The sequence below is a fragment of the Neolamprologus multifasciatus genome, chromosome 2 (genome assembly GCF_963576455.1).
Source record: "Neolamprologus multifasciatus chromosome 2, fNeoMul1.2, whole genome shotgun sequence".
NCBI lineage: Eukaryota > Metazoa > Chordata > Actinopteri > Cichliformes > Cichlidae > Neolamprologus > Neolamprologus multifasciatus.
In genome coordinates, this window is record NC_140440.1 from 6,256,797 (window position 1) to 6,281,875 (window position 25,079).

The 25,079-nt window shown below is 43.1% G+C and overlaps 1 protein-coding gene across 4 annotated transcripts in view; it reads left to right on the top strand.

The window, feature by feature from the left end:
- LOC146523885 (transcription factor COE3) overlaps window positions 1-25,079 on the top strand; it is a 141,153-nt gene that overhangs the window by 81,534 nt on the left and 34,540 nt on the right. For 3 of the 4 annotated variants that reach the window (XM_085170436.1, XM_085170427.1, XM_085170445.1), the window contains exons 7-10: window positions 13,330-13,411; window positions 13,493-13,610; window positions 17,811-17,944; window positions 19,729-19,855. In XM_085170436.1, the coding sequence (XP_085026562.1) occupies window positions 13,330-13,411; window positions 13,493-13,610; window positions 17,811-17,944; window positions 19,729-19,855 (461 nt within the window). The remainder of the gene's footprint in view (window positions 1-13,329; window positions 13,412-13,492; window positions 13,611-17,810; window positions 17,945-19,728; window positions 19,856-25,079) is intronic. The other variant, XM_085170431.1, reaches the window with a different exon arrangement.

Below are 25,079 nucleotides of genomic sequence, written 5' to 3' on the forward strand. Positions count from 1 at the left end.
AATATAGACTCCCGAGTAGATGAGTGTAAACGCCAGCATCTTAAAGGCTCTCGGGAAAACTGGTTGTATTTAGCGATGTTCCTAACAATCAGTTTTATAAAGTAAAATGTATATATTTATATATAATTGTATCCAAAGTACTTCATTTTGAGAGTAAAGTTGACTGTCAGTCGACTCCCATAGTTGTAGTTCTTATTATCTCAGTGTGTTTGTGTGCTAAATAAGAAATAGGTTCATCAAGCCTATTAAATCAATCGCTGATCAGATCTTATTTAAAAATGTGTTGTTTTATACTTTGTTGAGGTTAATTCGAGCATCTCTTTGTAGATTTGTTTATTTGTGGTATTTTTATTTAGCTTGTGTTTTTGTGGCTGTTTGGCATCTCTGAAGTTGTACTTGTTGTTATTGACCTGTCTATTATATACAGTTGTTTTTATCTTTGTGGTGTTTTATTGTTTGGTATCTATTTGTCTCATTAGCTCTTAGACGTATCTTTGTAACTGTTGTTTTCCTCTTTTTATCAGTTTGATTTTTCTTTGTGACTTTCACTGCTCTCTGTGAAGGAGAAGCACTTTTTATGAAGCTTTCGAGTGGATTTGCAGCTGCCTGTAGTCATTCTCTAAGTGTAGTTGTGTCTCACATCTCTTTACTGTGTTTCCACAAGCAGTGTGAATTCAGTGAATAAATTCATGCAGCCTGTGCCTAATAAATGTTTCACAATAAAAGCTCTGTTAAGGGAGCTCTTAATGTGAAACAGGATAGAGGAAGTGTTGAGTACAAAATGTACTGATTTCACCAATCAAGGTGATGCTTTATACTAAAATGTGTTGAGGAAATATGGTCTGCATCTGTAAAGTTTGCGGTCTCTTTGCAGTAGTTTTGCATTTCTGCAGTTGTTTTAAAATCTTGTTGCCTCGATCTCTATTTTTATTTGGTTTGATAATCATTTTATTCATTTGATTTCAAGCCAAGCCTCCTCTGGACCTATGCCCTTTGCCCGCTTCAGCCATCGTTTCACTGCTGCTGCTCAACCTCGAGGCCATTACTTTGCTTGTTTGCAGCTCTGAGTAATGAGAACAAACTGAAGGCATCAGTTTGGGATTCTCAGGTCAGAGACAAGTCCACAGGTCGTGAACTCATTGAGCTTTTATGTCTGGAAACAGAGTTTGTTTTCCCTGAAGGTCGGCCTCACTTCAGCGATTTACATCCCGTCTTCTTGATGTTTTCATAATGTGATCTTTGGTATTTGGAGGTTTGACTTCACCTTTGGAGGCTTTAACACAAATGCTGCTGCTGAGTTCAGCTGCCGAGATACCTTTTAGCCACAAACCTTTTTGGCTGTGATGAAATTTTTGTCAAACCTCTGCAAAATGTCAAACTTTTCAGGAAAGAAATTAGTCCTTTTTTTCTGTTTTTACTTTTACCTTGAGGCAGTTTGGAGTTTATCTGCTGGGTTTTAGGAGGATTTCATCAGATGAGAAGTTGAAGGATCCTCTCGGCCCTGAGAGAATTAAAAAAATCTTTCAGTCCAACTTGAAAAACGTGCAACACTGCTGCTATGAGGATTTCACATGATAGTAGTGATACCAGGGATTCTGCTGGATTTAACAGATACTTTATAATTTAGAACACCTAAAAACAAAATATAACATAAAATAAATAACAGCACATGAAGTCCAAATACATGCTTTTCATTTAAAATTAAAGCTCATCGTTGTAGTTCAGAGTAAATAAATATACAAGCTAGAATTGAGGCCCAGAATTGATTAGTTAGAGTCCCAGAGCGTTGAATGTGAAGATTTCAGCTGCTGACCTTTTTATTAAACCATTTTAACCACTGTGGCCTCCTGGAATTTGTTTTCAGACCAAATTCTGTTGAAAGTTTTTCAAAAGCTACACACAAAAGGAATAAAGAGCTCAAAGTCTGACCTTTTCAAGTGACTTATATAACTGTTTTCTTTTGTTTTGTCCAGCTTAGCAAATTCAAGTCAGCTATACAAAATCAGCACTGAGTGGAGCAGATTTCTTGATTTTAGAAAACAATTTATTATTATTATTATTATTATTATTATTATTTATTTATTTATTTACTTATTTTCCAGTGTTTAAACAGTAATTCAGGTATTGTTGTTTGCAGTTATTTTTTATGTATTTGGGGGAGGAAAACCTCTTAATAATTTGCTAACTAATGCTAACAAGGCATATGAAGTCTCCAACATGGGTAAATTAAAGTTGAGGTAAGTTAAAGGACCAGAAAATGCTAATATGCCTACGACAATGCAATACTACCTTGGCCCAAAAAAATCTTGAAAAATGCTACCCCGGCTAATAATCGAACCTACTTTTGCTTCCTGAGTATAGCAATTTCGAGATGAACAGAATCAACTTTTCGGGATTTTTTACCTTTGAACAAATGCTAACTTTTACTAATAAAAAAGTGCCTAACAGATTGCTTTTTGAGATGGCAAAATGTAAATGCCTGAAACATGTTTTATATTTCTTCATATATAAAATGCATATTTAAAAGTTAAAAATCCAAAAGTTAAAAGGGCTAAAACTCTGGCTAATTCAGCTAAAAGTACAGAGACATTTCGTAAAAAACAATGTAAAAGTAAGAAGAAAATAACTGGCAACACATTCTCCAGTGCTTAGCAAAAAAGTTTAATAACAAAACAAAATTGACAAAATTTGAGTAAATTTGCTGATAAACAATAAATCTTGAAACCTGAGATAAATAGCATTGCTAACGTAGCATAAGAGCATAAGCTACACAAGTGATTAAATTGTTTTTCAATGGAAAGTCTTTTCTTAAGCTTGGAAACTATAATATAATGTAATTTGAGTTACTTTAGTGGGGGTCATTTTAGCAGAAGTAAAATAATGTATAACTCTATTTTGCCCCTGGAAATCCCTGCAAGACCCTTGAAGGTTGCCTGGAGTTTGATGGATTTCAGTTCGAGAGCCAACAATTATATTTTCATATCTAAAAAGACAGAATGCGGCTCTCTGTTTAAATCTACAGAGTATTTCTTTTTTTAAAATTTAGCAGAGCTGACCCCTCACTGTAACCTCAGTGAGAAAGCCAACAGCTTCTAGACTTCCAGGTTGTGTCCAGTTTCTTCCAGGTGGTTCCCAGACTGTTTCCAGGCCTGTTCTGGCATATTTCTCACTGTTTGCATCGTCTGTGGATGTTTATCTGGTGGCAGCTGTTCTCTCAACGTGCACTCTGCCTAGCAATATGGTACAAACCCGTACACATGCAATGTACTGCTCGTCATGCCGTAAACTACAACTCCCAGGATTCCCAGAGGGAATCTGGGTGATGGGGGACACTGGGTTGGCCATATCGCAGTGTGGATACATGGAGGAGCAGAGGCAGGTTGATTAGATTGGATTTGTAGGTGTGCTGGGGTGGACAAATCAATGGACACGTGCAGATGATGATTGATGTCTGGACTTAAATGCTTACTTCATTGTTGTTTTTAACAACATCTAAAAGGTGTATTTGCATGTTTTTATGATTTGAAAAATAGACGATTCGTTCACATTAAAATTAGACGGTGATTGAATTTTTGCGTGTTTAGCTGCGGGTGAGGGTTTGCAATGCAGGGAAATATGTAAGATGCACTCATATTTTAGTGTCTCACAGGGAAAACTCACAGATCAGATGAGTCTAGATTTAACCTGAGTGTTACAGTTTTTGCTTTAAAATTTTGAGTGTGTGTTTTATGCCAAGTTTGTGTGTCTGGGTGTGAGTTAAAAAGGCTTACATGGGTGTGTGTGAGATTTCATGCTTGCGTTTCGCTGTATAGTGCATATTATGAGGACGTGGTTGTTTTTCCTCTGAATTTCTCACTTTTCCAGCTCATATTTATGTCCTGATGTCACACACACACACACACACACACACACACACACACACACACACACTGGCTGCAGTGTTGCGTCACACAGATGATTTTTCGATTGCAGAGACAAATATGCTGATCGTCATGACAACGCTGCCAAAATACAGCTGGGGAGTAACCTGAGTTCAGTGTGGGAGAAGTGAGTATGTGCTGGTGTTCCTGTCGTTGTGTGGACATGATCATTGGGTCACTATGTGAGGACTCTTGCTTTCTTATGGGGACAAAGACCAAATCCCCACAAGGTCAATAAATCAGTGGGTGAAGAACTGGTTCAACATTGGAGTACAGTTAGTTTGATGCTAGGATAATATTACCATAAGGTTAATTTAATCTTACAGGTTATAATATAAGGTGTGAATAAGGTTAATTTCTGGTTAGTGTAATGGTAATACACTATATGTATATATAAAATAGCATAATTTATATTTAAAAGAAGTTGGTTTTCCAGTCAGGAACTTTCAAGAAACTGAAGGTGTTAAAGAAAGTTCAGTTTCTTTGAAGTGGAGTTATATAAGGTTCTGAACCATAGCTGCTGTGTTTCCTGCAGCAGGAATTATTAGGCTCCGCCCCCTAAGAAGATTTTATACAACTAAAGGAATCAGTATGAGTTCAAGTGGGTGATAGCCTTTGGACTTCACAAGACTCCATTCATAAAAAGTGGAATTTATCCTCATAAAAACAGGGCCGTTTTTAGTCTACTGGTGCTGCGACTGGTTAGGTAGTTCTGTAGTTTTACTCTGTTTATTTTTGGTGTTGCAGTGAGTTAGTTTGGATTCACACTTTGAGTTATTCGCTGCTAGACCAGCATTGCATCTTTGTGGATGCTGCAAGAAAACTTTGAGAGCAGCTGGAGAGTGCTGCTTCTGCAAACACACCAGATAATAATTTTAACATTAGGTTTAATTAGAAGTTAGTGTGGCTTGACATAGTGTTAGTGTAATCTTAGAATAAGGTTAGGATGATGGTGCATATCTGAAGTGAAGAAAACATGGCTGTGTGAAACGACTTATTCTTATATGACAAGATATGAGATGTTTTTGCAGAGTGTATGCTGCAAAGAAACACTGGTTTACTCTCTGTCTGTCTCTCTCAGGCAGTATGAAATAATTATGGGATGTTCTGTTTGTCTCTGTGCTCCAGGAACTCAGCAGGGTTTTTTTTTTCCAGCACATACACAACATCTCTCCAAAACATTTGTACACACACACACACACACACACACACACACACACACACACACACACACACACACACACGTATTTAACCTCCAGCTAGCAGGAAACAACAGAACACGAACAGGAAGAATCTACAACACTTTCATGTTAAAACATCTCTGCTGTGTTCCCGTTGGCTCCAACATGACTCCCATACAAACAAGACTCCTTATTCAGCCTCTTACATCCAGGCCTCCGAATATCCGTTCTGTGCTGTTTACTGTCACAAAAGTTTAAAAAAATAAATAAATTATAGTGTCTTCTATTATCGCCACAGGCCTCCACACTAGGGGGCACTGTAGATACTTGCTTTGATCCAATCACATGTTCTTGTTTATTGATGGGCTGTTACATAGAGATGGTGCATTTTAAATATATATTTTTGTAGTTTTAGATTCAAACTACGGGATTATGATGGTTAAACAAACTCACAAAAGCGATCATTATCATCAATAATCTGTATGTTAACATAGAGGAAATTAGAAAAACGAATAAATGAGTCTAATTGTCAGCACAATGTAATGTTGGTTATTATTTATTAGTGTAGGTTAGATTTGATGGGACGGTAGGACGGCAATGTGATGGTAAAATAGGGTTCTGGTGAGATTCATGTAACTTTAGGATAAAGCTAGTTTAATCAGATTAAGGGCAGGATAATGTTATGGTAAGGGTTATTGCAGTGTTTGGCTTACGTTACTGTCAGCGTATTGCTGGAAAAATGTTTTGATATGAAATTAGGATGAGTAAAGTGAGACTAATGAAACAAGGTTATGAAGGAGTTAATATAATGTTACAATAAGGTTAGTTTAGCAAGCTTAATGGGATGACAAGGTTAATTTTAAGTTTATTGTAATATTTGTTTTCAACAATGTTAGAAAAAGGTTTGGCTTAAGTTGTTTCAAAGTTTGGATAAGGTTAGACTAAAGTTAGTCTGGTGAGCCTATAAGGTCAGTATCCTGTTAGGATAAGGTTTTGGTAAGGTTAGGATAACGTTACTGCAGTATCATTAATCGGGCAAGGTTAGGATAATATTAAGGTAGGGTTAATATAATGTTTTAAATAAGTTAGCAAGATATTAGAATTGGTTTTTGGTTATTATAAAGTTAGTATAAGGTTGGGGGTAAGGATAGAATAATTTTACTCTAATGTTAGCGTATAACGTTTGTTATAATGTGAGGAAAGCGCTTGGGTAAATGTGTTACGGCGTTTCATTTAGGCTAATGTTAGCATCATTTTAGAGTAAGCTTTGGGTAAAACTACTACATAGTGAGGATAAGGTTAGAGTAAGGTTAATATTACATTTTAGTTTACTGTTAGCATAACATTTGGAAGATGTCAGGGTAGTGTTACCTCAAAGTTTGGATAAGGTGAAAGTTTTTTGGGTAAAGTTCCTGCAGTGCTTGGTTTAGCTAAACGTTAGCATCATTACAGACTAGCGTTTTTGGTTACAAAAAAGTTATAAAATCTCAAATAAAGTGAAATTCTGTTTTCTGGTATAGTGTTGTGTAAGATATTGTTGGGACAGTGTTAACTAAAGTGTGGACATGTTTCATATTTAGATATCGTTACCGGTCTGTTGTAACAACCATATCAGAGTCAGAGAAGTTTAGAGCAATTAGCGTCTGAAAAATCTTCCTCCCTGCAGATGAACTCCTTCATGTGTTTTTAGATTTTGGCTTTTGATCCTTGCAATGGAGTCATCATGTTTCCAGCCTTTTGGAGCAATGGATTTTGTGCCACATTATTTTTAAATGAAGAAAAACTTCCCTCCGGTCACAGAGGGGGAAGAAGAGGCAGGGATGGGAGCATCGCTTTCTTTTTTTATTATTGTGATCGATTCAGATTGATTACGTTCACATATTTAACGTGACGCGCTCCTCTCTTACTGTTGCTTCATTTGGAGCAAAAAAAAAAGAGGGGGCGGGCGGATGACGTTCCGCTGCCGCCGCTGCCGCCACTGCCGCCTCCTCCCAGAATGCATAATGGCGGCACTCAATATTTCAGACGGAACAAATGAATTGCGCGAGGCTCTTTTAGCAGAATAAACTGCTTTTGCGCGTCAAGACAAAGTCTGGGGACTAAGGGACCGAGGACCTAATGTGTTGTGACAATAGACAGTAGAGAGACTGTGTGTGTGTGTGTGTGTGCGTGTATGTGTGCATGCGTGTGTGTGAGACAGAGGCAGATCTGTTCCAGGGACTGTTTTAGTGCCTCATCAAATATTTAGTTTGATTGTACATGGTCCTGTAATTGCCATCTTGGCTTGTGAATTATTGATGGCGTGTAGCAGAGCCAAGGAGGGCCCTCATCCACACACACACACACACACACACACACACACACACACACACACACACACACACTGCTCGCTCATGTGCTGTAATAAGGCCAGACAAAAGCAAAGACACACACACACACACACACACACTGAGGCTGGTGCTGAGGCCAGTGAATCATCATGTAATGGTAATGGGCATGAAGCTGCTCTTGTTTCATATCCTAATTAGCTGCAGAGGAGCATCATCTGAATTCCTCAGTAATTATTTGAAGAGGGCGTTTCAACAACACGGCAGAGTCAATATTAGACTTTACTCGACCTTCTAATGAGGCGGCCCTTCTTCTTCCTCTCCTTCTGATGTTTTTGTAGCTCAAGCTGCCTCCCAGCTTCTCCTTCTGTTATTTTTATTTTCTCGCTTTTGTTTCTCAGCTGCAGATCCTCCACGGTTTGTTCGTTAGCTGCAAACAAATGAGATGTGACGGCGAGGCGGTTAGCGGGTTAACCAGGACGGATTGCTGTTAGCTCGCCGGCGGCCCCGGCTCGCCACGCTTGGCTTTGTGTTTCGTTTCAGTTTTGTCACCCGTAAGATGAGCTGGAGCTGGTGGTGAAGGCGGCGGCGTGCTGGCCCAGACTCGCCGGGCGGTCAGGTGGTAAACCTGCAGCGGCGGGTGGCGTGGTGGCTTCTCACAGAGAGCATCAAACTGTGAGGGCGAGTGGTGGCGGCGGCTGCAGGATCAGCAGCACGGCAGCTTTTAAAAATACTCCTGCTGAAATATTGATTTTTTTTTTCTGCTTCTTTTTCTTTCTTGCCTAACGTAATAAGTGAGACACTCCAGGGAGGGGTGTGTGTGTGTGTGTGTGTGTGTGAGAGAGAGAGAGAGCATCCTTGCTCAGCCCTCAGACTGTGTGTGTGTTCATTTGAACTGTGTGTGTGTTCATCAGGGCCTTGTAATCTGAGCCTGACATAATTGCTTCCCATAGTGCACTGGGTGTGGTCGGGGTTGACATCATCTAGAGTAGCCGGTGAAAATGCTGAAGTCAGACCGACGCCCCCCCCGATGTGAGCTAATTTAGCTTTAAAGGCGCTCCACTGGAACAATTACACCAGCCGCGGTCACTTTCCTTCTTCCATTCAGAATTAAAGGCCTCAGTAGCGATCGACCACTCACAGGATAGTTTCAGGACTTTCTACAGCTACCACATAAACATGGAGGGCCTAGAGGTCAGAGGTCACCCAGGGATGACTGAAAATGACTAGAAATAACCAGAGACTAATGAATAAGTGACCAAAAACAGAATATATATATATATAAACCGAGATACAGAAGGTCATCAAACAACCGCGGCGAACCACAAAATGGCTTTAAAAAGAGAAAAATTACTACAAAGACGACAACGACGCACAAAACAACAGCACTGAACTGTAAAATGGATCCAAAGAGATGAAAACAAGAGCAATTAGAAGCAAAGCAATGAAACAGAATTGAATAATAACCAGAAATGGAGATGGAAAAACACAAAACTACAAGAAATAATGCAGAGAGATATAAAACGACTTCAAAAAGACACAAAAAATGACTTTACGGAAAGACACAAGGTCAATGAAAGCCTTCAAATAGACTTGAAATAACTGTAGAGAGAAACAAAATGAGGCAAAATCCCAAAGGACACGAAACAACCACAAAGAGAGAAAACGGGATCAAAAAGAAAATTTAAAGGACACAAAATTACTTAAGACAAACAAAACGACCACAATGACACACACAGGCCGACTTTAAAGACGTAAATTGGCTTCAAAGAGACAAAAAAGGAGCCCAAAGGACACGACATGGTTTTAAAGACCACAAAGTGAGAAAAAAACTGCCCTTTTAATAGCTTCTTCTGATTCGCTGCCCCTCTCAAACAGAAGGTTCAAGCAGCAGGTGGGAAGGACACAGAAACCTTTATATATATTTTTGTTACCCGTCCACCTGAATCCACAGTGATGTAACCTGACGTCCACTTTAAAGCCGTGTGTTTCCCGGGTGCTGCCGCTCCGTGTGACGGGAATAATGGGAACGGTGTGGTGGATAGTGTTTAATATTCCCACAGGGGAGAACCAGGTTTGTGATTTAGCTTTAGTTCCTAGGAGGGGAAATCTTTTTTGACTTTAATATCATGTTGAACACAACTGCTGTTGTGTATTCCCTCCACGCCGCCTGCCAGGCTCTGCTCTCCTGAAGGGCAGCGCTGATTTCAGAGCTGCATTAAGCTCCGCTCTCCGTCCTGCTATAATTGATTGTCGGTCGGTGTAATGAGGTGACAGCTTACACCAGCAGACTCCGTCTCTCTCATTATCTTTACCTCCTTTTTAAGAGCCCGAGAAGAAGGAGTAGAAGAAGGAGTCGGGCGGGCTAATGACGGAGCTCCGCCTGCACGCTTCGCTTCATTATTTATTGTGTTTTAATACGTTTTCAGGGAGGAGAGCGGCGCTCCTTCACTGTCTCCTCAACCTCTCACTTGCAGTGCTGTCGACCTAATCCTCAGACTTTAATCTGGTTTCAGTGGGAAAAAAAAGGAAGCGATCCAGGTGAAAACTGCTTCCTCCATGTCAGGTTATAATACTCGAGTACTGCGAGTATCAGCCTGGTTAACTGCCAATCAGGAAGCAGGTAACAGCGGGCTGTTTTCCACTGTAGGAACTCGAGGTCAGTTTTATTATGTCTGTGTGTGCTCCGACTGCAGGACCTGCCCTGTGGGGCTTCTTTAGGGCCGTTTAAGGGCAGCCCCCTCTCGACAGCTCGGGGAGGCTGCTGGTCAAACTGGTAGAGGACTACAACTAGAAGCCTGTGATGTCCACGTGCGAGCTGCTTTTGGTGTAACTTGGATATGACCTGCAGAACCAGAGGCCACCAAGAGATCATGGCTCTGTTTCAGAGGCCAATACGCTGCAGCTGTGTCATAAGAGGTTCATTAGCTCTGATTCATGCCCTGTTTCTTTCCGTTTTACTTTCACTTGCCGGTCAGATTTACACATTAAATAGTATGCACAGCCACCCTTCCACACCGTACTGTTGGGCAGTGCTGACAGCTCAGTTGCACTGATGATATAACCTGGTGGGTTAAACCACCGGTGGGCCACTGTACTTTTCAGAGCCACAGAGCTTTCAGCGCCTCCACCCTGGTGAGGGTCAATTAGGCACACCTGTCTGCAGAACCGCTCCCAGAATTCAAACACCTGGCTGGGATCGTGCCGGTTCACCTGTGCGGATCCAGTCAGGGTCTGGGAGGTTCCTCAGCAGCTTTTATGATGTGGGGCGGGTTGATTCACTGGTGGAGAACAGCGAGGGTGGTGGTTGGGGGTATCAGCAGCAGCAGTGCTGACCTGTAACCAGATGCCCGAGCTGTCAGTGGTTTTAATGTTGTGGCCGTTCTACGTTTACATTTGGACTCTTTCCTTTGTTCTGATTCTACACAAAAATAGTGGGTGCAGTATGTCGACATGTGCAGATATTTAAAAAAAAATGTGTGTGTGCTTTAAGTGCCAGTGTGGTTGAAAATAGATGTGCCTGCACTAGAATATTGTTGGTGTGTACACAGTATATACTGTATGATTGTGTGTATTCCATTGTGTATATTGGGTGAGTGTGTAGTGTGTGTGTGTGTGTGTGTGTGCCCCTGGTCTTGTCTCCAGCTGCGTTTTAATTCAATCCGTATCGATCCATATCAGCTCTCTGAAGGACTCAGTATCATCTGAATGGAGCTCCATATTATTCTGTTCACTGCCATAAAGGGCATTAGAGCCTCCAGAGCAGCAGATCAGCTTTCAGTCAATACACACACACACACACACAGCTCGCCACCTCCCTCTGCCTCTTCGCTGTGTCTCTTTGAAAGGCTTAGTTCACCCCAAAATTTTGAGGATTACGTTTGATTGTTTCCATGTAAAGTGTTTCTATTTCTGACTTTATTTATTATCTACACCTAAATGATATTTGCTGTTCAGACCTTGGATGGCATCTGAGGAATGTGATTGGCTGCAGGAGTGCAGCCACTTCCTGATGAAGATCAAGTACCCAAACACTGCTTTAGGACAGCGTGCAGGCAGCAAGCAGCCGTGTCCAGAAGCATCTTTCTGCAACATGCGCATAACTGTGTTTACAACAAGAGGAAACGGACCTTTGCTTTCTTACAGAAATATAATTTGTCTGTTAAATCTAGGGATACAAATAATTTATATGACGAACATACGGATGTTATATATCTCTATGGTGAACAGATTTTAAATCCAATCTCGAAGCTTTGAAATATCTTTGAGAAACATCTCAATTTTAAAAGTATTTGAAGCATGTTTAAAGGAGCACACAGCCCATTTATTTATAAAAATCTGACTTGTTGCGCATAAATGTGTGACATGTTTTTACAGGGTTTGTGAACACAGGTAGAAATGAATAAAAGGAGCGGTGGTTAAAGAGTGTGTGCTTCAGTAATCAAAGTTTATGTTGGAATCTTATGTCATTACGAGCTGTTACGGTGCAGCTGCCGCGGCGCTCGTCTCCGCTCGGATTCTGGAGCTTGTTCAGTTTCTATGTCTCTAATGGGGGCCATTATAAAGTAAATAAAAAAGGACAAAGCTTTTGAAATAAACCGGATGAGGGAGAAGAAGTCCCCTCTGGGTGAAACGGCTGTTTTAAGTTGTAAAAACATGAAAGATTTTAATGAAGGGGTAGAGTTTAAGAGTGTTTACGCTTTAAAAACGTAATTATCGAGAATCCGGGGTTAAGGTGGAAGTCCTGCGAGTACAAACAACCTCTCGCATCCATCCACTGATAAAGTTTTATCAAATATGTCTTAGTTCCATCATTAACGAGCAGCTAAACAACGTTTTTGGTCCAAATTTGATTAGAAGTGTAAAAACGCCGTCAGACTGCACAGAACAGTGAAACAGGCTGAGCGCCCGCTGTGTGTTTTTAAAGATATTGTTACTGTCTTATTAAGGTGGAAATCGATGCCGACCTCGCAGAGCCCCCACTTCCGCACCCCCACAGCTCCTCATGCACTCCCAGCATGCTTTGCTAAGGCAGCAGAATAAGGAGGAGGAGGTGAAAAAGATGGGGTGTGGGTATTCTGCCGAGGTTATCCCCTGGTTAATGTGACATGTCTGTCTGCGACCTTGCCGCTTGTTAACTGCCCGGATTATTATTGTGATAATGTGGCAATTAAAAAGGAAGCGCACCATGAGAACGGGGTGGAGGGGCTTATGGTCCGAGAGATGGATGTGCACAGATTACAAGGCAGTGGGAAATGCATTAAGGTGGCAATCCATTCTGACCCCCCCTCCCCCTCCCTTCACCGTCCTCCTCCAAAGCTGCTGGTTATTACCGCCCATCCTCATTGATATCCATTTCCAATCAATACTCCTCTGCTGCCGTAAAAATCGCCGTAAATCAACGCGCGGCGAGCGAGAGATCGGGCGCGCAGGACGGAAAATCAAAAGGCGGGCCCTAATGAGACGCCATAAGTCTGCAGGAAGTGTCGACCGCCTTTATCAAGACGCCGCTGCAGAATTGTAATTTTATCTGCTGCTCAGATAAAGAGGCGATATGTGACCCGACACGAAGAAACAGCAACACATTCAGCCCTGAGACAGGCTCCGTCCTCTCAGCCTTTCACAGGAAGATGTAGCAAATCTGTGCGGTTGTTAAATAAATGTGTGTGATTTTAGCTTCTGCATGCAGTTTAACATTTTACGTAACCATATAAGTTTATTTGGACTGACGCTGGTAAAACTCCTCCTGATGCAAATGAGCGTCCTGCAGAGTCTGAGCCCGGCTTCCTCTGATTCTCAAACTGTGCCTGTGTTCTGGTTCTCGTCCATTTTGAGCAGCAGTTCAAATGAAACTAATCGTATTTCTCTCTTTTTTTCCTGTTTTGTCTACACATCTTTCAGATTCTTCCTGAAGTTCTTCCTCAAGTGCAATCAGAACTGTTTGAAAAATGCAGGAAACCCGAGAGACATGAGGAGGTTCCAGGTAAAAGTCCAGCAGGGAAGCAGTTATCTTCCATGAAAAATTTAAAATCCGAAATAACCCTGAGGGCTGTGTCCACAACAGGTGGTGGTGTCCACTACAGTCAACGTGGATGGTCACGTGCTGGCCGTGTCAGACAACATGTTCGTCCACAACAACTCCAAACATGGCCGCCGAGCCCGACGACTGGACCCATCTGAAGGTAAGATGTGACTCAAACAGATCAAATTATTGAGCAGGGTACAAAGTTCTGGTTTGGATTTTTTTGTTGAGGTGGAATAAAGACAGAATAATAAGCTTCTGTCAGAAGTTTGTAGGACTCATTCTGTCTGTCATGTCGATCAGAAGATGTGTAGAAGGTTCAGCTGCAGTTGTGTTTAGTCAGTAACAGACCACAGCTGTTAGAAAAGTACAATAAACTCTGAGGTTGGGATCGGTTTCTCCAGCAGACTGCAGGTTTCTGGCTCTTTGGAACAAGGTGAGAGGATAAGCAGCTCACAGGTTAATCTGGTCTTCCTGCTTCACGTTTGGTTGTTGTTACAGAGAGAAACCTGCTGTTTATTAAGTGAAACGTCAGGCCTGTATGAAACTTTCTGCCGGCTCAGTGTCCTGCTGGACGTTGTGTTCCTCCGGGGCACGGCGAACAAACGCTCCGTTCTTCCACCTTCCAAGGCGACCAAATAAAATGCATCATCTGCGTATAAACTTCACACATTGAAACTCGACTCTGAGAGCTGGAGCTCAGCGGCAACATATCCTCTGAAGTTGTAAACTTTAACGCCACTTTGCCCTGTCCCCACTCTAATAAAACCCGATGACATAAGTCTCTCGCTTGATTCGACCTACTTGGGGTGCCAGGAGGGAGGGGCTTAACCAAAGCTGTAGCAGGTTTTCTGGGCAGAATCAGTAAAAGATATTTCATTTGTGCTCACCGAGGAAGCCCACCAATCACATCCTGTTATATTCTGTCAGAGCATTTTGACACGAGTCAGTTGGAACAAATCAAAAACCTGTTTTTCTTTTAACCTCGTCCTGGTTAAAGTTTTAGGCCTTGGAGCAGCAGGTGGGTGGGGTTACCTGCAAGTCCTACAAGTCAACCTAAACAGGTTCACATTAACCTCCTGTTACTGTCTACAGCTCTTTAGGCACTTTGTCTTGTCCCATTTGGCAACTCGTCTGGGTAACAGAAAGCCTGAGGTTTTTTTCAGAGCAGTGAGCCAGTGCGTTTCCTCTCATACATCAAACTACCTCACTTTGCTGTTTCCCTCGACGCTGTTAAAGATGTGAGGCTTTGCCAGGAGAGATGGTGTAACTCCTTCACTTGTTAAAACTCACTTTGAACGCCAAACTCGTGGGGCTCACCGTACGGGGCGCTGGAAGTGTCAGGTGACTGTCGGTGACAGAAAAGTCGACAAGCCGGCGTTCTTACGCCGCTCTTCCTCCTTAAACAGTAAAAGGTCCTCTGACACCTCCCAAACCACATCGCTCTGAGGTTTCCCTTGACTTGCGTTAAAGTTTGAGGTGTTTCCAGGAGAGATGGTGTTCCTTTACTTGTTTTAACCCACTTGGAAGCAGGCGGGTCTTACAGGGCATCAAGAAAGCAGTTTGAATAAATACACTTCTGCATGAACTCCCAGCACTTTTAGCCAAACATCGCGCCTCTGAGACACACACAGCAGAGTCCTGAAACAATTCAGCACCAGACATCCACCGTGTCCTCCCCTCAGATGCCTCCCTTTGCCGTTTCCTCTGACTTTGAAAAAGTCTGAGACTTTTCCAAAAGCCGGTGATGTAATTGTCTCGTTTGGTTTAACCTACTTGCAGCACCAGGTGGGTGGTGTTTATCACACTCGGGGCATTTCAGTCGAGATAAGGCTACTCGATCAAAGAAGCAGCAGCTGCCCTTTTTCTGAGCGTGCCGTCCTGCAGGCCCGTCTCCAACCGTGTGGCAGGTCCAGAGCTCTAAAACAAACGCTTCTTGACACTAATCTGTCAGCACCTTCAGCAGGCTGGGATCCTTGTGTGTCTCACCTGTGAAAGTGCCTCGGGATATTTAGGAAAGTTTATCAAATCAGCAGTCAAACATTCATGAGCACAAGTGTTTTGCACTGAGGATGCTGCGTGTACTGTACGGCGTCCTGCAGGGGCCAAAAGGGGATCGTTGTTTACCAGCCGGTCCTGTATCTCAGCCCACGGAGGGAAGCTCGAGGCCTTTCATCTCATCCAGCCTGGGATGTTTCCAGAGACGATAAAAAGCCCCAACATCTGCTCCCGCCTTTGTCACCAGCTCTCAGCCTCCCGTCTCCTTGATAAAACTTTCCACCGCCTGCTCCTCGTCTTTGTGTTCTGTTCATTTGATTTGAACCCCCCGTCGTTCCCTTTCCAGCACAACCCCCCCTTCACACCCGCTGGACTGTTTGTTTACTGCTGTGACAAAAGGGGGAAATTAATAAGGAGGTGACAATCGAGTCCCCTCTGCAGCGGCTTCAGGGGCTGGGGAGGCCGAGTCTTTTCATCTGGAAGAAGTTAGTGCTGCAGCCTTAGAAGGGCAACAAGCATCCTGAAGTGTGGTTCCCAAAGCAGCGTCTTTAAATATAAGTTCAGTCTTTCAGCTTCCTGCTTAGAAACTTGACACATCCAGAGATTTGCCTGGAGATGAAGCCGAACCATTTCCTTCTGATTTAGGGAGGCTCTGGTCTGTTTTAAGAAAGACACGTTTGTTTCCAACCTGGATTACTCAAATCCAGTGTAGTCCAGCCTGATAATCAGTATTTAAGTGATGGAAACCGAAAGCTTTGTCTCTGGAGTCCCTTCACTTTAGCTTCTTTAAAAACATCTTAAAATCAAATCAAATCTTTCAGCATTGGGTGAATTTGTAAATAATGATCTTATGAACCCTTTAAAGCCTGAGTGTAAACTGAGTGTTTATTCAGCCTTCTGACAAAAATAAAAAAAATATGGGTTTACTTAAATGATTTTTAATTTGTTTCATTTCTGCTACATTCGAGATTTTTGTGTAGTTTATTTGTCACAATTTGTTTGTCGTATCATAGTAAAGCATTTAGCAAGATGTATGGTTTAAAAAAAACTCACAGTGATGACGTACATGTCAGATACGACACGTGGTGTTACGTGGTGTTAAACCTGCCAACAGCGTTTTTAACATTTTAGCCATTACAGATGCCTCACCTGTTCGTCCTTTAAGGAGGTTTCTGTGCTTCTCTGTCAGATCTGGAGGCACCTTAAGCTGGTTTAATGTCGAATTTTTCCACAGGTTGGTTTATTTATCAGTTTTCAGTAAAGACGTCAGAATCTTAATGTCTCTGCTCACGTCGGGCCTTCATGCAGATGTATAAATAAAATGTAAAATAAGAGATTTATCTAAATCACTCAGAGCTTTCTCAGTGAGCTCACGCTGCCAGTAACTGCTGGCAGAAAGTCATTACCGCGCTGATAATAATGGAGAAAATTGTAACTGGGATGTTTAATCGAGTCTTTGAATGCAGCTTTATAGATGAGATCACATAATAAACAATGAGAGACTCGTTCATGCTCTGACTGGAATATCAGATCGTCCTACTAATAAAACAGCTCTCGGTCCGGGAAAAGGTTGTAAAGCTGCGGAGCCTCGGCTTGCTTTGCGTCCGTCCGCCTGTCTGACTCGACTCTGCTCGAGTCCGGACACCAGTCTAGTCATTACGGAGACACTGTTTATGTGGAGAACCTTATTGATCTCTGTGGCGTTGGAAAAACCAATCATTTTGCATTTTGTATTAGAGGGGGAGTAACACACTGAATCTGACTGAAAGCTCTCTGTGGGTGTAAGAAATGTCACAGCTTTAAGGTTGTTAAAGATTTGTTGCCTTTTTCATTACCTTCCCCAGATGAAACATCTAAATAACGATAAAAATATTACATCAGACTCGTCGTTCTCTTCCTGCTCGCGGAAAGTGTGATTCTCACGTCGGTCTGCATGTGATGCAGGATGAATTCTGACCTGATTTTCAGGAAGCAGCGTGTTTCAAAGGGCATTTCTCCAGGAAGAACACACACTCACACCATTTGATGGACATCTGAACCAAAGTGTTTAAGCTGGCAGATAAAATTTAACAAGTTTTAGATGAATTATGTCACACAGGCCTGCAGACCTCCAGCCCTGGAACCAGACTGGTTGGTGACCAGTTGGCTGGAGGTTGTCAGTTGAGGTGAGTCTCGGAGAGCCTCGCTGTGATTACTTTGGTTGAACATGGCGTCTGGGACGAACGACTGGAAGTGTGGAGCTGTTGCTGATAGGCCCACCAGCTGAATGAGCTCTCTAAAACGATCTGATGTCTGTTACTTGACCTCTGTGCGACCCCAACTGTCACTCATGCTACTGTCATGTGTTTGTATGTTTCCGAAGCAGCCACTCCCTGCATCAAAGCCATCAGTCCAAGCGAAGGCTGGACGACTGGCGGCGCCACCGTCATCCTCATCGGGGACAACTTCTTCGACGGCCTGCAGGTCGTCTTTGGCACGATGCTGGTCTGGAGCGAGGTGAGACGACTCTTATTCAGATATCACACATTAAATGCTTTACCGGGTTGTTTAAGGCCCCGTGTTTTGCACTCTAACATTTTTTAGGCTGATCGCAGTAAAGAAATAACTTTGGCGCAGAACCTGTGCTCCGAGAACAACTGCACAAACCGTACATCATGTTCTCCATCTTCATCTTTCACACACACACACACACGCTCGTATCATAGGAACACCTGTGTCTGTGTCTGCAGCAAGTCTGCGTGTCCCCAAAAATATGCAGATTCAGTGCGAGCTGAGCTGCAGGAGGAGCTGCGCATACGGTGCACCATGAAATATTGAAGTGAGTCCAGAAGAGCAGAACACCTGGCGGGGAAGGAGGGAAGATGCACCTCCACACGCCGACGGAGCTCCTGACTTTGATCAGCGTCGTGTGGCGGCAAGCAGACGGACTCCAAAGCCCAGCATCCCTCTGAACACAGACTGCATGCTGACCCAGATCCCAGTCAGGCGGTCGGCGCGTTCTTACTCAGAAAGTTTTAACAGGAAGAAGAATCAGCTGCTCTCGTTCCACTCCTCGGTTATCGTTCCAGACATCAGCTGCTATTTGTAAAACTCAATATTTATCGTGTAGAAGAGGCGGAGAAATCTGAGGACGATACAGATGATAGAACTGATGGGTGTGATCAAAGGTCGTGATGCCGAACCTCCAAAGAAGAAGTTTGTGATGCAGAGATGGATTTGCAGACGCAGACTGAGGGCAAATTAAAAGCATGTAAAACCATAATTTTTACTGTAGTTTGAGAAAAAACTCTCTAACATGTGAGGCTCAGAAAATTAGCTTTTTTGGAGGATTTCCTGTCATGTGTTGCAAAATTCCAACCCAGCAAAAACCTGCTGAAGACGCATCTTCGACTGAGATTTGGTTAAAAAAAGGGAAAATTTACTTTGCAGGTCAGTGAGAAAACCTCTGAATATCCCTGAAAAGTTAAAGGCCTTCATTAGATTCCTTTTTGCCTGAAGCCTAACATTACGCGGTTCCCTCTGAAAAAAAATGCTGGTGGGATTTTTCCAGAATTTGTGTTTATTGTAGAAAATATTCTCTGTGGGAAATAAAAGCTTGGACTTGTTTAGCTCAGCGAGATAATCACAAATTTGCAGCGCTTTTAAGATTTCTTTAAAGTTTGCTAAAAATAAAATGTTACTCTGTAAACGCACTAACCACCCACTAACTTCCTGTGTTTGCTGTGATGACATTTACTGTCGTGTCTTGCTGTCCGAGCTTGCGCCGTCAAGCTTACAGAGTACTGACAGACCATGTATGGAGTCACTAAACTAATCCATGTGCACGAGGCTACCGTCCCCCTTACTCACAAAAAACGGGTCCAGACTGTCTTTTACGCCTCGAGCCATCAAACGTTTGAACTCGAGCAGGTTCAGGTGGCTCACTTAATCATCCCTAACATGTGAGGAGGGTGAAGGTCTCTGTTTATGGTGTGATTTATGCTGATGTGATTGTGTTCGTGTGGGTATACGAATGTCCGTTAACTTTCCCCACAGGGACAAATAAACTTGTTTATCGATCTTTTAACGACTTGTTACCGCCTTCTTTGAGTTTTTAAACTTGTGTTGTGTTATTTTTTTATATTTGGAAACTGCTCAGGCTTAGAAGAAGATGACAGTTTTTTTGTTTCGTGAGTTTCAAAGTCGTCCTGATTATTTGAAAGTTTTTCTCATGATTCCAGGCTGATTTAAAGACCGCAGCTTGAACATTTTGTCCTGTTTTTGTTTCTCTCTTGACTCAGCTGATCACCCCTCACGCCATCCGGGTCCAGACTCCCCCTCGCCACATCCCAGGTGTCGTGGAGGTCACGCTGTCCTACAAGTCCAAACAGTTCTGCAAAGGAGCTCCGGGACGCTTTGTGTACACCGGTAAGCTTTCAAACCAAACCCCGTTGTCAAGCGGAGTTTTCTAAACACTGAAGTTCTCAGAGAGGTTTTAAATCGCTATCCAACGGTTTGATACTGATAGTAAAGTACCGTCAGTTCAAATTCACCACCATTAAATCCGTAAAAGGAGAATAAATCCATCCATTACTGAGCTCTAAATCGTCATGTGATGAGGCTGAAACAGAGTGGTGCTTTCACCCAAAATAAAACGTCTATATAACATCTACAAAGTTTGGGCTCGTCGCTCATATTTCAGTGTGAACAAACTTTCCTTCTCAGTTCTACTGGTTTATGCTGGTTTATACTGGTTAATACCTGCGATTTAAGGTTTCAGATCTTGAGACTCGAGGGGTGATCCTCACCATGGAGGAGTCACTGTAAACACTTTTCCACGTCCTGACAGCAAGGTAAACATTTTCCCCGTACGACTCCCTGCTCTGCTCCTCCTCAGCGCGCCCTTCAGCCTCTTTGTCAGCCGTCAGCAGTCAAACGTCCGAAGACTCGATATCTGACTCTCAGATCAGTGCTTCCACTGTCGCCGATTATTCCGTCAGAATATCCAGATGTCATTCAAAGCAGCAGAAAGGTCAGCTCGAAGGCTGTTTAGCCCGATAAGTAAATGTCACTGTGTTGGTTTGTGAAAGAGGCAAGCGTGTTGGAGTTTTCTGTTTAACACCAGTTTATCGCCGCCTCCTTCCTCTCGCCCTCGTCTTTGTTGGGGGTGCCGCCTCCTCCGACGGCAGGGCCACGCTCACAATGGACGCTCTGGCCGCCGCCTCCTTTTGCAATGCTAATCTGCGATCCCATTTACAGATACGGCTGACAAGAGCGGCACGTTGCTTTTATGTGGAGGTGTGCTGTGAATAGAGCCTGTTGTTATCTCAGAGTCCATTAGAGGATGTTCTCCACCTCAGAAACACGCTGGAGGAGGCCTGAAGGAGCTCACAGAACAGCCACACCAGCTTTTCTTACATCAGCTTCAAGTGTTTTACATAATCAGATGAGCTGAAGAGTTGAAAAAAGTCCCCAGAGTTACCTGAAAAACAACAGCAAAGTATATAAAAAGGCTAGAGGTTGAAGGCATTTATGCATTATATCCATATTTCCTGCTTTTCTCTTCTTCGATGTCATAATTAGATTTTTTTCTGGGTTTTTGGAGTTTGGTTGAGCTGTAATTGAAATTTGAAGACATTTAATTGGGTATTGGGATGTATATAGCATGTATTTTATGGAAAAAATAACGAATTGATCACTGGGAATGACGTTCATCAGACTGAGAATCAGATACTGCTTCACTGTCATGCAATGTTCGCATGCATTGGCTGGTGAGGATGTGGTTTAATGAGCTGAACGAGTCGTTCTGCTGCCAATGAAAAAACGCACAGCGGTCTGTAAAAACTCTGGTCTGCTCCTTTAATCCAGCCTCCACAATCCCAACCAAGAAACGGGAATGTCTGACTCCAGCTTGATTGATGGGCGAACAACAAAACTGAGCGTCCCCGAAGGCATCGCGAGGCTGAACCCGACAGGTGGCCGCATCATAACGCCGCTCAGTTTCTCCTACCCGCCTCTACTCGTGCCAGGGAGACGGCCGCATTGTGCACGCACGTCGCTGCTTCATCTGATTTACACATGACATGTTCAGATACGCAGGAGCAGGCGTGTGCGCTTCAGTGCACGCTCAGTGTGCCAACAGCGTGTTGTGTTCATGAATGTAAAATGAGCTGAGTTTTAGATACCGAGCAGGCGAGCGGCAGGTAAATGAAGAGAAAACAGACTGCTGATGTCACTTCCTTCACGAGCCCACACACAACAAAGCCCATCAAACCCCCCTGGAAACCCTTCAAGGCTCCTACTGTTTTCATAAGAATACCTGGAGCCTTTTCAAGGACCTTTGGGGTCTGCAGGAGGATGCAGCGAGGTCTCAGGTGTCTTTGAGTCAGTTTTCTCGGGTTCAAACTGGTGAAGTGAACCTAGATGAGTTTCCAGTGGTTTCTGAGCAGATCTAGCCTTCTTAAGGAAGTTGTAGGCATCTTAGATAGGTTCCAGGATTTCATCTAGTTGTGTTAAAGCCTTTAAAGGCTGTAGTCTGTAGTCCTTGAGGAAGTTGCACAAGTTCCTTGAGAGTGTACAAATGTAGTTTAAAAAGATTTTAGGCATCCTTTACAGAGTCTGAAGATTGTTCCAGCGGTTGGAGATGCTCCAGGACACCTTGGTCAGGTTTCAGTGGTCTTTAAGGAGGTTAAAGGGACTTGAAGGATCTAGATTTTGTAAGGAGGTCGTAGGTATCAGTAAGCAGTCTTAAGCTGATTTCAGCGGTCCTTGGAGAAGTTCCAGTGCTCCTAATTGTTATTAAGGTGGTTGAAGGGACCTTGAGGAGTTTCCAATGTTCCTCAAGCAGGCCAAGACTATTTAATGAGATTCCAGGGGTTATTAAAGAACTTCTTAATTATTTAGTTGGTGGTCCTTGAGGAAGTTGTAAAGGTCCCTTGAGCAAGTTCCAGGGTTTTTAAATAGGTTGGAGGTGTCCTTGAGGAAGTTGTTGGGGTTTTCAGGATTCTCTCCAGTGGTTAGGTTGAAGTTCAGTGTGCGTACCTGCACATTTATACACCCTAAACGGGGAGATGGGTCTCTGCCAGCCAATCAGAGAGCAGCTCTTCTGTGAACATTCCCGTTAGTATTCCCTCGTTTCCTCCCCCGGCTGCTCTGCCTCTCCTGCTGCCTCTGAGCTGAAGGTGGAGTGACGAGCAGTGGGATCCGAGTGTTTCCCAGATTTCCCGTCTTCCTTCCTCTCTGCAGCTTTGAGCGGCTTCAGGATTTGATCCCGCGGCTTCGCTCGGAAAAACTGGCCAAAGGCAAGAAAGCTGAGCGGAATGACAAAAAGCCTGAGAGCTGAAAAGGTTCCTCCTCCTCCTCGTCTTCCTCGCTAATCATCTGCACTGCAAGCAGATTACCACTGAGATACACAAATCACCTGGCTCATTGTGCCACATTTAACGTTTATTTTTTAATTTTATTTGCATTTAGTTTCAATGATCAATCCATTTTTACATTAAACTGTTTTAATGTAAATTGGAAAATTAAAAAAAAACAACACAATCAGTAAATTTTAATATTTCTTGCCAGTTTTTGTTTATTTTTTATTTTCCAGATTTAGAGTTTTGTCGTTTTCTGAAACTTCTGGGGGTTTTGTAGTTTTGTTTTTGTAGGATTTTCTTTAAGAACTGGTTCTTAGTAGGTTTTTTTTCACTTCTTTTACTTTTGCAGTTTAATGTTTTTGTAGTTTTATTGGATCTCCAGCTTTTCCAGGTTCGCACTATCTGTAGTATTTTGTGTAGTATTTACTGTGTACACTGTATTTTTGTAGTATTCTGTGATTCTAATGAGCACTTCTCTAGTACTGTGTAGTATACTTGCTGGATCTGTATCCTGCAGTGAAGCTGTAGTACTCCTGTAGTGCTCTGGCATGGTAGCTGTAGTACTCCTGGAGTAGTACTACTGTAGTACTCCTGCAGTGTAGCTGAATTACTCCTGCAGTACTGTGTAGTTTTCCTGCAGGCCTGTGGTTTCTGGTGTTCCCGGTATCTCCCTCCACTTGGCTGTGGGTGTTGAGTCGCTGGTGCTGCCGGGTCCACACCTCCTCTGTGCTTGTAATGCACGGATCAATGCAGCCTGCGGGGGGGGAGGCTCGGGGGAGGCGCGGGAGGGGAGTGGAGCTGTGGGATCGATGGGTGCTGAGTTATTGCGGCACTCGTCCACTGATTTTTAGAGAGCTGTGTTTTCCCAGGAAAGTCAATACCTCCAGGCTCCCCTCATTAATTTCAACCCCTCCATCCCCACTGCGCCTCCCTCCTCCCCCTCCTCCTGCAGCTGCACCTGGGGATCTGCAGCCCTGGAGAGAGAAGGGTGGAGGAGGAGGAGGAAGACAGGGAGAGAGAAACTGAGATGATGAAGTCAGATGAAGGGGGAGAAGAGAGAAAAGGAGGGAGGTGTTGCAAACTGAGGTGATGAAGTCAGATCCAGGGGGGAGGACAAGGAGGGAGAGGAGGACGGGTGGAGGAGGAAGAGGAGTAAGAGGAGGAGAAAGATGTGATCCCGGGTTTTAAAAAGCAGACAGAAGGAAAAATATTGATTCCTGATATGGAGATCATGTTTGCACCAGATTATTGATGTAGTTCCTCCTCCAGGAACAAAAGTCTGTGCCCAGTGTGAGCAGGGAGGCCACAAACTGGAGGCAAACTGGAGGCGTTAACTGGAGGACACCCAGTACCAGTATCATCATCATCGGGCAGGCCTCAACATGCCTGACCCCCCACCCCCACCCCACCCCTTTTCTGTACACCTGGGAGCTGCAGCTGCTCAGCTGTGTACACTCCAAAAGTATGTGGACATGTCAGCATTGCATCGAAGCACTCAGTGTCCGCATTATTACTGCAGCTTCTCCGAACTGAGCACATCCTCTCTCGGCTGTTCTGTTCTACTTTTATGGAGCTGTTTGTGTTTTACTGCGCTTGTGTTTATCCTTTATTGGCTGTTTTCTCTGCTTCACCCTGTGGAACATTTTACTTACTCAGATTTTTGGTTTTGTTCTTTCTTGTAGAGATTTAACTCTAATGAGCCAAATTATTTCGTACTGGTTCTTTTTTATTGTTATTTCTGCTGCTGTGGTGCAGAAATCAGTGTCTGTGGGTTTCATGGGTAATGTGCTGGGTTCTGGATGTTTATATATATGCGTTAATATTTCATGATTTATACAGTAATTGTTATTTATACTGCATTTTTAGTCTTCTCCATTTTTCTGGGTTTTATTTTTTAATATTCTGGTTCTACAGGTTTGTAGTTTTTATGCTTCTGCAGCAGCTCATCCCTGTCCTCTCCTGCCCCCTCTGTGGAAAACTGAAGGTCAGAGGTCAGACTTACTTCCACACAGACTGGTAGAACTTTCTGCTTAAAACTCGCAGTGTGTTATTCGAAGTAATGACAAACTTAGTTGAGAAAAACTCAAATTCAGGTCTCAATTTTTCAGCTGCCAGTTCCAGACCAGATATTCCAAACCTGTTATTCCAGCTTCAGATCACCATTGATATTCCAGGTCTGGTCTAGATGTTTTAGATATTCCTGATCTGATATTCAGTTTTTTACCATGTTTAATGAGGTTGTTTTTTCTGGAATCCCCCGGATTTGTTCTGCAGTTTCTGTTTCATAG